This window comes from Chroicocephalus ridibundus, chromosome 6 (assembly GCF_963924245.1).
Source record: "Chroicocephalus ridibundus chromosome 6, bChrRid1.1, whole genome shotgun sequence".
Lineage (NCBI taxonomy): Eukaryota > Metazoa > Chordata > Aves > Charadriiformes > Laridae > Chroicocephalus > Chroicocephalus ridibundus.
The window spans coordinates 21652695-21666456 of NC_086289.1; the positions used below are offsets into that span (position 1 = coordinate 21652695).

At 43.4% G+C, this 13762-nt stretch overlaps 1 protein-coding gene and 1 long non-coding RNA gene across 2 annotated transcripts; both read right to left on the minus strand.

Annotated features, from left to right (window-relative positions):
- Nucleotides 1-78: 78 nt before the first annotated feature.
- LOC134516842 (uncharacterized) lies at nucleotides 79-7108 on the minus strand. Its single transcript, XR_010071465.1, has 3 exons — nucleotides 5520-7108; nucleotides 1904-1958; nucleotides 79-808 (listed from the first exon to the last, which is right to left on the minus strand). It is a non-coding gene; the product is annotated as an uncharacterized LOC134516842 (long non-coding RNA).
- A 1980-nt stretch (nucleotides 7109-9088) lies between these two features.
- BLOC1S2 (biogenesis of lysosomal organelles complex 1 subunit 2) lies at nucleotides 9089-12849 on the minus strand. Its single transcript, XM_063337497.1, has 5 exons — nucleotides 12694-12849; nucleotides 11733-11849; nucleotides 10766-10885; nucleotides 10173-10277; nucleotides 9089-9636 (listed from the first exon to the last, which is right to left on the minus strand). Exons 1-5 carry the CDS (start codon nucleotides 12743-12745, stop codon nucleotides 9605-9607), a joined length of 426 nt encoding a protein of 141 aa, XP_063193567.1. The 5' UTR covers nucleotides 12746-12849; the 3' UTR covers nucleotides 9089-9604.
- Nucleotides 12850-13762: the final 913 nt, after the last annotated feature.

Here is a 13762-nt window from a genome sequence, read left to right on the forward strand (position 1 = left end):
ACTTGTACATATCTGTCTGTTTCATTTCACTCTTTTATATGAAATGTATTATAGACCGAAGACTGAGCTGGCCCATGACCTATAAAACTTCCATTCTCACTCACAATGTGGGAGGAGGCTGGACTGACCCTACAAGACCCATCAGAACCCCAAATGTGGTTACAGAGTTGTGTATTGTGGCAAAAGACGACAAGCAAAATAACACTGGGATCCCCCCAGTGCTATTTACTACATGAATGGCAGCTTGCACCTTCCCATTAATTTATGAAGCACAAAAAGATCACTAAAGCAATGTTACAATCAGGCAAAAAAAAGATAAAGATTTTGCATGAGTTGCCAAGCATACCTGTACAGATGTAGGACTGCCTTTTCCTAACTTGATCTCATTCCCTGTGATGTATAATTTATAGTGGTTATTGTGAAGACGGAGACATGAATTTGTGCTATGTGGAAAAAGACAACAACTATAATATTGCCACAATAGCATTAACTGTTTATGTGAAACGGGCAAAACTTCTTTCCTTTAATAAATCTTAATAAGCTTGATGTACCATGAGTTGGTGGTATGGCATTGCAAAGGCAGAAGCCACAAATGTCACAGAATCACAGAAACTGGAATGAAAGAAGGATATATGAAAATATCATCTAGTTGATCGCCATATACCAAAAAGGATCAACCACTACAAGTCTTCTCACCAGACAAACAGAAGAAAGCTCTCCATACTTCCTCTTCATCCGTGCCACAACTGAAACAGGCAATGCAAATGGCCCAGGGGCAGTTTCCCTGTTCCAGACATCTTCCTCCATGCTGAAAAGACAAGGAGGAGCAAATCAGCAAGAAAACAGCTTTAGCTCCCAGAGACTCCACCATGATACACAGCGGGGCTTTGAGATTAAAGGAGGGCTAAAGCTGAGTCCTGGAAGCCTCACTTTCTTTCGCCTGCATTACAAAAAGCAGTGCGATGGACAACCAACAGCTGCTCACATTTCCTCTGGGTTAACTTGATTTAGCAACGAGTAATATTATCACCTTCTGAAGGACTAAGCATCAGATTTTTAAAAAATGTAATGCTTAATGAATAGGATTTATCTCAGCAACCTTTGTTGACCACTAAACAGAAAAAACATCAGTTTAAAAAATCAACCATCATTGAAAAGCTCTACATATCTCACAAAGCCGTACTGCGCGCTCTCTCCCTGCCTGCTAGCACTCAGCATTACCCAGACTTTTTCTTCTGGTGGGACTGTACAGAGAGTGCATTCATTGCTTGCTCATGTGCAGGACTAGGTAGGGATATAAGAATTTCCTATGGCAAACCTGACACAATGTCCTGTCACTTGGAGACATGAAGAAGTGGCTTTCAGACTCGATTAATCCATTCTGTGCACTGTTGCTATTAGTTCCCAAATACCTCTCACTGAACACAAACATCTCTCTCTGTGAGCTCAAGTTTCTAAGACGTTTTAAGAAGCTGGGAAGCAGCTACGGAAGCAGCAGCCAGCTGGGCAAGCACTAACAAAGAAAAGAACTGGCAAGTTCTCAAACCCACTAAAGGTGTCCCAAGCGAGGAATTCAGTGAAATTACCCATGAAGCAAACAAATGTGCTTGAGCACTTTTCCCATAACAAGGCAATAGCACTTGCCTGAGCTACTGTTATAAATGACATGACATACATGACATCTCATGTTATAAAACATGACATACATAGATTGATTGTATATCTGGACATTGAGGATAGATATGAGTCAACGAGATGGAGTGATCAAAGGTGAATACAAGCAGTGTGAATCAGCTGGATGTAAACTCAACTCAAATATCTCTGATTTTTTTTTTGTTGAAGAGGAAAAAAATCACGGACGGAGTGCATACCAGAGCCTTATGTGCACATATATGTTACATACCCCTCGAAGGCTGCAGGAAAGGATGCCAAGACATTTGTGAATTCCCATGTAGAAGCTGCATTTAAAAGGAAAAATTATGAAAACAGTGTTTTTAACCACAGCTATCAAGGTTCTGAGTTATTCTCCCAGTTACAATTCCAAAGATACATTTTGACCTCTTGGGATGTCAGTGCTTCCTTGATCACTCCATACAGTAGCATGTTAAGCTATATATGACTGTCAAGAAGCCTAAGAGTTGAAAGTGGCTTTGTATCACACAGGATGCATTGAGGTTCACCAGCACTGCATTATCCTGTGGATGAAGCTCTCTATTGGAGTATTGATTAACACTGAAGAACTTTGGTTCTAGGACTCACCTTTCTAAATGGATCTTCTGTTTGGCACACAAATACACCAGAGATGTTTTTCACATGGGTCATAACCGTAACTCACAATACTCGTGTGCTGTGGGATACACACGGAGCAAAGGTTCCAACTTTCTTGTGGCTGAGGGACCCAAGGAATGTTTTCACACTTGTGCTTTTTCTTTTTCAAGCTCAATTATGGAGTATGCCTTACTTGGCTTCTTTCTTTCACTGAAGACACTCAGTCCAAGGAGCACAGCTTTTCCACTCTCTGCAATGTGTGGCCCTCTTAATAGTCACACACACACACGCCCACACTTTGGTTACTCATTTTTTAGATCAAGATCGCAGAACTGGTTAGATTGCAGAAAGGATAGCCAACACATTTTACTGCTTAGCTCGTGAAATCTAATTTCTGTTCCAGCTGACTCCCTGCCCCAGCTTCCTGATGTGTTTCATTTGCAGTTGTCTGAAATATGACTTGAAAAGTAAAGGAAAAAACTCAAAACTCTGCACAAGGGGATTAATTCCCTAAAAATAAAACCCTCCGTCCCATGCTCACACACTGCAAGAAATAACAAGCTCTGAGAGCCATACAGGCTAATCTGAACTCTCTTCATAGGCTAAATTGTGGCCTCTTTTATAGGAAACAGCATATGATAACCACTAGAGATAGAATAAAATGATTGTGCATGCTGTAGGTTAGCAGCATGGGTAACCAGTATGGGCAGTTAAGCTTTAGCAAGGCTTTAAGTTGCAGAGTCTAGGGAACACTAGTTGTAAGAAACTTCAGCAGGCAAAAATGAATTGGTCTTTCCATTGGCTTTTGCCCTTCAGATGAAATTTGGACTCTGTACTTAGGTAAGGTAGAAAAGATTTCCTGCCATAATTCCCAGGTTAAATGCATTTTAGCATCTTTCAAAGCAACCTTTACCTTTAAATTTGAACTGCTATTCACTCTTCTCACATTGATTCTCATTTTCATTTTATATTTCTAATTGCAAATAGTTTGTACTATTTTACTGCATGGATTTCCTATATTGTGTCTGTATTGAGTTGCTACTCCCTATGCAGTACCTTTATGTAAAATTCTTTAACTTGCTATCATGTCAGAGAGATACCTGGTTTCTTTATGGCAGCTTGCCTAAACTTCCTTTGTTCATAGTCCAAGTCTTCGGAAATGAGGGAGAGAGGGAGGGAGAGCAATGGCCCCAAAAGAAAAGCAGCCCTGGCTATCTTAGGATATACTTGTCGCACTGAGATGTCATAGTAACTGGTTACTAGGGTGGAAAGCTGTGTGAGGATGCCACCACAGCCACCTGCTCACCAGGTCATAACCCAGACCTTACAAGGTCCAACAGCTACCATCTACAACAGCAAGAGACTAGGACCACTTAACGTCAGTGAGCCAAAGATCTCTCCAGATTCTGCCAGGCTTTGCTCATATACTAAATGAAACATCAGCTCTTCCCACTTCTGACTTCTCAGTTATATCCTCCCCAAAGAACAACTCTACCTAGGGAGAATCTTGCAGGAAAGTACCTGTTCCTCTGAAGAACTTTTGGGAGAGTGGCATAAGTCCTTTTCCACTGAACTCTACACCTTTGTCAATCAATCAGAGCTTATTTCACAAGGTCCATACAACACCATTACACGTACCGAGCCCAAACATATTGTGAACATAGGACCACACTTGTTACTGAGCTGAAACAATTTACCAAAAAAGAACACAGCTTTTAAGTTACAACCACTTGACTCAGGCAAGTTATTCTTCAGCTGCAGCAAGTTTCCTATGAGGGGCAAAGGAAATGACCCAGGAGGCAGCTTCCCAGTTTCAGACATCTTCCTCCATGCTGAACAGACAAGGAGGCAGACACTGCAAACCAGCAAGAAAATGATTGTAGCTCCCAGGGGTTCCATTGCAACGTGGAACAGGAAGGGCTGAAGCTGCATCCTGGAAGCCTCGCTTTATGAAGCCTACGGTAAAAACAACAGTGCAAAGCTAACCAATAGCTGCTCTCATTTCTTCTTGGTTAGACATACTGGTTAAAAAAAATTACTCACTGCCAACAAACTCGAATTAAATGCTTTAATTTTTAAGTCTTGGGGACCTTCTTAAAGGTCAACCTTGTTCTACTGTAATATCAGAAAGCAGGGACAAACAATAATCATTAACAAACCCTGTCACACTTTCATAGTATGCTTGTCTTCTGCCTATTACTGTTGCTTCGTCCTCTGATGGGACGCTGCAAATACAACAATGTATTTGTCTTCAGGCCATTATATACATTTGTGATTAACATAGGCCATTATATACACTTGTGATTAACATCCCATTGACTTCTATTGAACAGAGTTCCAGGTTAAAAAGTTTACTCCATTCTAGAAGAGTTGTTTTTCAGCTGTTGGACATGTTGCAGTTTCCATTAATGATTTAAGAGTCCATTTTGAAGACTCTGGACATCTCCACAAAGTACTGCGCTGAAAGTTGGATGACTTCAGAATAACCTGTTAGTGCAGCTGAGCACCTGTCTTGAGGTGCTGGGGAAAAAAATACTCCTCTGGAACTGAATTCTTCTGTTTCTGGTTAAAGAGCTGTATTTGCTAGGCTGATTCACTCCCTGATTTATTTCAGTCCAAGTCCTCAAGAACTGCTTCAACTCTGAAGCAGCTGCATAGACTGCTTTGATGAGGTACTTTGCCCCTTGACGCTCATCTGTCAGCCCACCCTTTCCTCTGTTCTGTTCCACGTTCTTCCCTGCAAGCACCCGTTACTTTCTTATTATCTTTTCCACCAGGAGATGCTGCAGAAGAGAAGAGATAGAGATTTAGTCTCCCCCCTGTACCTCCTCTGACACTTCTCATTCCAGGAGAAATGTCTGAGCAGCAACCAAGTTGTACCTCCATTGTTGGACTACACATTTCCCCGGTACAATGCTGTTCACACACACCTAGCTATGTCTCTTCTGTGGTGCTGCTCTCTAAGGACCTGCCATCCTTGCTGTGATTTGGATTCTACCAGTCACGCAGAGGGCCCTCAGGTGGAGAAGGGAATGGTTATTCAGAGACAGAACTGAGAAAACAGCTGTCAGCTCTTGGCCTAATTGGGATGCCACCATCGCTCAATCATCCATCCATCCAGGTAATCAGTCTCTAAAATTCCTTCCAATAAAGAGTCACTTATGGGACAAGCTCCTTTTCCCATTTCTGCTTCCTGGAGGTGGGATATTCAAGAATTTATGAAAGAATCTGCTATTTCTTAGCTTTCTTACCAGAAAACACCAAGCACTTGCTGGCAATGCATGGCTAGATAGATTTCCATCTTCAGAGTTCCTGGAGGTTTTAATCTTTGTAGTTTTAAAATAGCATTGTATTTTCTTTATGTAGGAAAGCATTTTTTTCAACAAGAACAAGATCTGGCCACTTTGCCTTTACTTCATCTTGTGGAAGTTTTCTCTGCTGACACATCGCCCTCTCGTGGCCCTCCTGAAATCCTGTCAAGGAAAGACAATGAGCAGAGAAATGCCATATTTTTCTTTGAAATTTTCTATGCGTCGATCAAAAAGATTCCTAAACCTTCCAAGAGCATGCAGGGTTGCATGTGGTGAGTAGATCTCTTCATCAAGACAACTATCAAGTGCACCACTGTTCTACAAAACTGGATCCGAATAGGAGCATCACTGGAGTATATTTAAACCTGTTCTTGAGCCTGCTCTTTGCCTTGCTGTAAAGATACAAACAAGAAGACACCAGGCCTCGGACTATGAAGAGGTGGGATGGGGCAGGCCAGGAAGCTCCATGAAGACTGAGCCTTCCCCAGATGAGGTAAGTAGAAGGAACATGATACAACAGTTTTATTTGCGTGTGACCGTATTTATCTATCCACTGTCACTCAGGCCCCTTGATCCCCTTCACCTTGAGTGGTGAGGAGCAATACCTGTTAACACCAGCTGCATGGATGCTGTCTTAGAGAGCACCATTCCAATTTTAGTCCTGACACTGACAGCATCCTCTGCTTTCAGACACATCTTTGAAGATCTGAGAAGTGCTGACTAGGGCTTACAGCTAGTATGTGTGTACTGCAGAGTGGTTTTTTTTACAGTCACAAACTGCTTAATCACAAATTTCCAGTTCTCTGCTGAGCAGAAGACAAACTCTAGCCCTCATACTACTAAGACTTTGTTCTTGCTTAGCTAGCACTAGCCTATTCTTGAATGCAACCCTTTCTGCCCAAACACTCTGACAATCCTTATATCTAACTCCTGTGTTAACTTCCTTCTGGGGTGCCATCACGTCCATAGCTGCCTTTGGCAACACAGCATGCTTCAGGCACACATGATGGAGGGAAAGTCTTGCTGCTCAGGATGAACTCGGTACCTTAACCCACCCTTAAGAAGGGTTAGGTACCTAACTGTCTCCTCTTTTCTATTAAGACGAGCAGCCCTGAAACATCCTCACTATTGTGTGCCTCCCCATGGCCTCAAGGTGAAAAGCTGCCCTATTGTGTCCAAGGCAGCCCCTCTGGAGGTGCTAGAGCATGTAAACACAGAGAGGAGCGCCATGCCGCTGTTCTTGGCCACTTCAGGAACTTACACAGCAAGGCTGCTGTTATGATCCCTGTGACAGTGAATCCTTCTTAGTACAGAACTATGAGTTTTGGCATCCCAACTGGAAGGTGGACAGTATCTATTAAGGCAGATGGTGACTGGGATGCATCCTTAAGACAGAGCAGGATTGTCATGCATACAGTTCCACATCTAGTTTGGATCTGTGGACTCTGTCTCCCCTTGAGGGTCTGAGCATACAGTCCATGTCCAATAACTTGCAACTACATTGACAGTGTGCTACCATTAGAGCACGGAGCACGTCCGGGCCATGCTCCATTCTATGTTCAATACTTGATCTGCAGGCTATCTGCCATGAGGAGAACTTATTTGGCTTGCTGCCATGCAATAGGACAAGTCACTGGCACTCAGGGCTTGGTATTGTCCTTATCACATGGAGATGATCACAAGTCTCTAGACAGCAGATGGCCAGCATCTCCTTAAGGTGCAACTCTGTCACCCCTTCATCTTGGCCTTTGCACCTAGCTGAAGTGCAGAGTCAGCTGCATCCCTGCAGTGGAGAAACAGCACCCGCTCTTGTGCCTCTAGCACCATCTTCCCAGAAAAAGCTGGGAATTAGAGACCACTAGTACAGGAAGGGAACTGGTCTTGTTTCAATCCTGAAACAACCAGTCCTGGTAAGCGTTTCAGTGGCTGTTCAGCTCTAGGTGATGTTCACGTATCCAGAACCATTTCCAACCTGATACAACTGAATAACTTTTCTGTTCTTAGGCATGGGTAGAGGCCAGGCAGGGGGCCTACAGGGGATTAGGGACTAAGCTCCCAGCCACATGCAAGTGCTATATAGAATCACAGAATGGTTTCAGTTAGAAGGGACCTTAAAGATTATCTAGTTCCAAGCCCCCTGCCATGGTTGTAATGAAAATCTGCATTCTTCCAGGGAACAGAGAAGCTCTGAGCAGCACCCTCAAGCTTTTACATTTGCAGCCAAATACCTGTGATTCTCTTCCATAATGGCAAAGAGAAAGGATGGTACTATGAAAACCACTGGTGAGTCTGGCTGAATCATATCTAGCATGAAGCACTAGAGAAGCAGGACTTTTAGATTGTCTACAACCTTGTCTTTTTGCTCTTGATGTACTACACTTCCCATCATCAGAGGTCACCAAGCAGGCCACCGTCCAGGCTGTCATTCAAATGCCAGTCTCTAGGCATGAAGATTTTAGATCTGGCTGGCTAGATTCTCTTATCCAGCAGAACTGCAAACACACCACGAATCCTGAGATCATGATGATCTGTCAGATTTTAAAACAGGCTGCTGTTCTACATCGTGTAATTTCCTGCAACACAAAAATGGTAACTCATCTGTCGGTACCTCTTCCTGTTGGGTTGCAGCATGTTGCTTCGGTAACGATACTAAATGTCTGATTTGCTTTCACAGATGTAAAAGTCATCAGCAACTAACTATGGATAAAAGTAATACAGGTGCAAATGGCTGGATACCTCTGGGTGACTTAACCCTGTTCTTTAGAGATGCTCATTCCAAAAAGGCCTTTCTTCATAGTGAACTCAACTCTCCCTCTTAAATCCTACACCAAGGCCATATAATACAGTATTTTTCATTTTAAACAGAGGATTTTTAAAGCGATGTTGAAGGCTCTCTAAGGTCAACTGCTTCACTGCTTTTAAATAGCACCAGGGAATTGTGTCAATCTAGACTATTTACAGTGGCTGTACCCTGACTGACAGCATTACCACCTTTACCACATTGACACCTGACTAGACATTCTTCTAAACAGCCTGTAGGAAGTTTGAACTACTTCTTTCCTACATCAGCACTTGTACTATCCTCGACTGCAGCTCACTCAAAAGCCAGCTTGAACTAGTCAGGGTCAACAGGTACAGGGAAAAAAACCCAAACTTGGAATAGAAGTACCTGTTCAGTGAGAAGGCCTCTGCTAAATTAGCAATTTGGAACACTGTTAATCTAGTAAAGAAGCAGCTTTTTGCGCTGGGCATGCCTCTTCAAAAACTACTAGGATCAAAATGTGCTGGTAAAGTAGAGAAAGAATCTGCTAAGTTAACTGAGCGTGTGATAAAGCAATACATCTTGCAGTTTCACCTGAGGTCCAGACAGTCAAAGAATATAATTGCATGTTCTCTTCTATGATCTCCAGTAGTAGGAATGACTTTGTCTTTATTAACAGACCCTTCGAAAAAATAAAGACAACTTATACAATCTTTCCAACAGGAATTTGAGATTCCAGAAAGACAAATGCAGCAACTTGTTTTATTGTAAATTTGTAATGACTAGTCTCTCTATTTCAAACAGATGAAGACAGATACCAAACTGAAGTGTTTTCAGTACCATGGTCATAACTCCAAAGGTCTGGGTATCTTCTCAATGCAGAGCTCCATGAAGGAAAAAATGATGTTTAGGTCCTGCTGCTACTAAGCTAAGACATCCTTACAGGTTACGGAGGGCTTTTCCTAGAGTATTTCATGTGGGACATAGGACTAACACACAGATAGTCAGTATCAACGTATGGGTTAGGGACAAGTTTCAACCTTTCATTGCAGAACAACTGAGGCAACAGAACCATTTGAGAAGAGGAAAGTATCATTCAGTCTTAATGCCTGAATACAGCCTACTGTATTCAATAGATAGAAGTTACCAGTCTTGATGTTAGCTGTAACCAAAGCCTTTTCAACATACAGAATATCTGTTGTGCAACTGAAGCAGAGATCAGTCTGACTCATAGACCAACTTCAACTTAAAGACTCTTGTAATTTCATCGTTTTTCCAGTTTTTTGTACTTGGCTTCTGCAGAAGGAAAAATAACAATATTTTAGGACTGGACAGGTAAAAACTTTGAATCCTGTAAGCTGCTATACATCTTAAAACTCATGTTAATTTAGAGGATGATTATTTTTTTCTAAAGCATTTAGGCAAATATAACTGTACAATAATATTTTTAAGAACCACTAATACTACTTTAAGTCAGGGGGAGTTAGGTGTCTGGTGGAACTTTGTGAATCCCTCTATTTGCAGGATTAAACATCTGTCTTTAAAATTTGGGTCAGTGCACATTGTAAAAGAGAAATCAAGCCTCACTAATAATCTGTAGTTCAGTAATACCTGGTACTAGTCCATCTCCCTATAACTTGATAAATTTATCTTTTCCCAACACTTGCTGCTTCACATTAAATGTTTGTTGTTCAAAAGCAGGGCAACACTATTCTGCATAGGCAACTCTGCAGCTCAGACTTCTTAAATAAAGGAGTTGTTTACTTCACCTTTTTAAATCCCCTTGCAAGGGACTATGCTTCTAGGTAGTAACAGTAGAGGATAATAGTTACCAAGTTTTTTGGAATATGCATCCAATTTATAAGCTGCCTGCTCGAGAGCTGCAACTTGCTCCTCAATTAGGTTGATTTGTTCCAGATATGGCTGAAGAGCAGCATCTTAAAAAAGCAGAAAAATCGTATCTGTCAGTTCTTAGTAATCCACTTCCAAGAAACAGTTCACATTTGAAACAAGAATTTCTCATTACATTCTTCAGATAAAACACTTTAAAAGCTCATTCCTTCCCCTGCTCCAGAACCAAGCATTGATGCTGATACTCATGTTCCAGAAAAGTATGAATACAGGCTAAACTCAACACAAGTAACAATACAACGTGAATCAAAACAAGTCCTATTTCATTCCTATCAGATCCAAAATTTGGGGTAAAACAACACATAAACTCAGATGTGTTTTCTCTTATGCTAGTCTATGTAGTCTATAGCTGTAAAGAAATATACAAGATTGGCATTGTATAGCAGCACGTATATTTCAGTGAGTTTTCTTTCCTTCAGCACCTAATGGAGTGTGAAACATCCAACTCTTAAGTGCTTCATTTCCCAAACAAGTGTACCATTCATTATGCCCCTACCCAATTTGATTTACTTACATTTTTGATTTAAATCCTTCAGATTTCTACTGATGTTTATAGCAATATCTTTCATTTCTAGGTACTTCAAGCTAGTCAGCTTATTCATGTTTTCCAAGAGTTTGTAGTCTTCACTGGTGGCTTAAAAAGAATAGAGTTTATTTTAATTAACGGGTGATGTATGTGGTTTGAATTGGATGCACACAAGAGGACAAGCGATTTCAAACCAATAGGCAAAAAATGTAACAAGAATAGTTTAGATGGCAATTCAGGTATTAGTATAGTGCTCTACAAAAAGAGATGATGTTTTTTGAACTGTAAAAATCAACCAGACTGATGAATACTTATTCACTTGCAATTTTTTTGAGAGAAAAAATGACTAATTCCTCATATTTCTACTCTTACTCTGTCAGTTAACCACTTCTGTTTACAAAATTGATAGCACAAATCCAGACAGCAATCTGTACCATACGCCCTTCAAGCCCATGCAAATCAGTAGTGCTGTGGGGTGTTTTCAAAATTAGAGCCTATGGTATCCACTAACTTGTTGAGGAGCTTACTTTGCTCCAGTTAATGTTGCACAGCAGTTTATTGTAAAGCACAAACATCGGAAAACATGTGTATGATCATTGCTCTCACTCAGAAACAAAACAGCTGCACATGTTCCACTCTCAGTTGTGCTTCTCTTCCAGGCCTTCTTAACCTAGACCCCTTTGTTTGTTTGTTTTTCCATGTGCAAGCTTCTGCAAGACTAAAAAGATATTTTTTTTAAGTTGCTGATATCAGACTGAATTCTTTTGGAATGTATTTGTGCTCATCTGGGACTTCATTAACATGACTGTGTTGCTAGTAGTCAAACAACAAGTCAGACTTGAACTGCCAGTCTTGCTAGATATGCTCTAAATAGGTATAGTTTAGACAAGCTACACAACAGAGTTCTTTAGAAGAAACAAAAAGTTACTTGCAAGTCAGTATTGCGGTGTCTTACCTGTCAGTTCACCCGTTAAATAAATGGCCATTTTGTTGAACATGTCTTTACAGAGTTCATTGATGTCTGCCTCTGCTGGTTCTTTAGCTTCCTCCGCTGTTTCAACAGCAGGCTCCTCTGATCAGGGTACAGACATTACAGGGTTAGGGGGAAGTTGGTAGGTACAGAAACACACCACAAAAATTTAATGGTCCCATTTTTTTCAAATCGACCGCAAAATTTCCATATAACTTGCCTACTTTACACTAAGGGCTAACAAACTTAGGCAGTTTCCTTAAAGCGGCATCAAGATTATTTCAAAATAATGCTTTAGGGAACCTTTAAGGGACAGACACCTGGCCTGACCACACTTGCAAACACCAGCCCCCTCCTGTGCTTAGAAAAGAGAAGAGGAATTCGAGAAGAAATTTTGAGTGACTTTGTGCACAACGCTCCTGATGTTTATTTCTAGTCACTGATTCAGAATAGGAGAACAGTTCCCCCAGCCATTTCACGAGGGGCTACAACAGATTTCCACCTGTGGAAAGCGATAATCACAGCTTTTCTCCTCCAAACCCGTTTCTACGACAACTTGCCCTCGCTCTGCTCCCCGCAGCAGCAGTCATCCTCTGCTCCTCTGCCCGACAGGCTGTTTTTCGCTCTGTCGGCACCATTTGCCGGCTCGAACTCAAAGGCCGGGCCGAGGCCCGCAGCTCCTACCGGCGAAGCGGCGGCGCAGCGGGGGTGACAGGCACGCGGGGGTAAGCCCCGGGGAGCCGCCGGCCGGCCGGCAAACATGGAGGCCCGGGCCCGCCCCGCAGCCGGCCTCCACCCCACCGCCAGAGCCCTTCCCGCCGTGGGGCGGCGGCTGCCCCGCCGGGAGCAGGCCGCGGCCTGGCAGGGCCCGGCCACCGCCACGCCGCCAAGGGGGGCGAACCCGGAGACAACCCCCGCGGCCCCGGCCCCGGCCGCGGCCCCTTACGCTTGGCGGGCTGCGCGCCGGCCTCGGGCAGCCCCTCCGCCGCGGTCGCCATGGCGACAGGCCCCCTCCCGCGGCGCCCGCTTCCGCCTGCGACCCCACGCAAGGCCGTGGCCCTGCCCCTCGCCGTCGCGGCGCATGCGCGGCTGCCGGCGGGCCGGGGAGGGTGGCGGCGGGGCCGGGGTAGGGGCAGGCAGGGGTCCGCTGGACTGGGCCCGCGGCCGGCGGGGTTGGCAGCGCCCTGGCGGCCCCGGGCGTCTGTCCCCCAGCGTCGTGAGGGGCGGCCTCCGCTGCCGCGTCGAGCGGGTGGCTGATGGGCGGCAGCGTCGGCTGGGGGAAGAAGCAAGAGCAAACAGCCTCCCTCAGGGAAGAGGGAGAAAGACAAACACCGTAGATGTAAAACGTGGCACGAGTTTACTTGTCAGCAGCTGTAAAAGGCAGCGGAGCGGCACAGAAAGAGCAGATCATTTCCCCTCTTTCTAACACCACGACTGAACCATTTATCGCAAGAGCACCGGAAGCCCTTTCACGCTGCAGGCGGCTGCTGCCAGGCCGGCCCTCAGAAACAACCTCCCTTGTGTTTGATGATGTTTTCCTGTGGCTGAGCTGCACCAGCTTAAAAGCAGCTCTGCTTTTGCTAATGATGTGGTGAGGAGATAACTGCTAGCACGCTGCCTTCTGCCCTGTGGTGACTGCAGTAAGCGTTGCTATAGTTTCCACAGCAGTATCTCCACGGTCTTTTTCAGTCCATGGTGTACTGGTGCAGCTAAGCATTAAGTCTGTTAAAAAGATCTATTACTGAGTATACAAACTTTTATTTAAAAAAAAAAAAAGGAATTTCTTCCCTTAAGTAGTAAATGTATTCTTTGCAGTCGGTGGGCGTGGATTTTTTTTGTTTGTTTTTTTTTTTTACAGTACAACAGCCTCTATTTCTCACTCTTCTTAGATGAGATGTCTTACACCACTACTGTTTAGGTTTTAATCATCAAAAGTTGTTTCTGCAAGTATCTTCCACTGAGAAACTACTAGAAGTATAACTGCTCTTTTTCGGTAAGGAGTACTCAGTCCCTGT

Coding starts and splice junctions, on each gene's coding strand:
- BLOC1S2 (XM_063337497.1), bottom strand. CDS start 12,745: ATGGCGACCGCGGCGGAGGGGCTGCCCGAGGCCGGCGCGCAGCCCGCC. Junction 11,850..12,693: donor CGGCGCGCAGCCCGCCAAGC/GTAAGGGGCCGC, acceptor TACCCTGATCAG/AGGAGCCTGCTGTTGAAACA. Junction 10,886..11,732: donor TTTAACGGGTGAACTGACAG/GTAAGACACCGC, acceptor ATTCTTTTTAAG/CCACCAGTGAAGACTACAAA.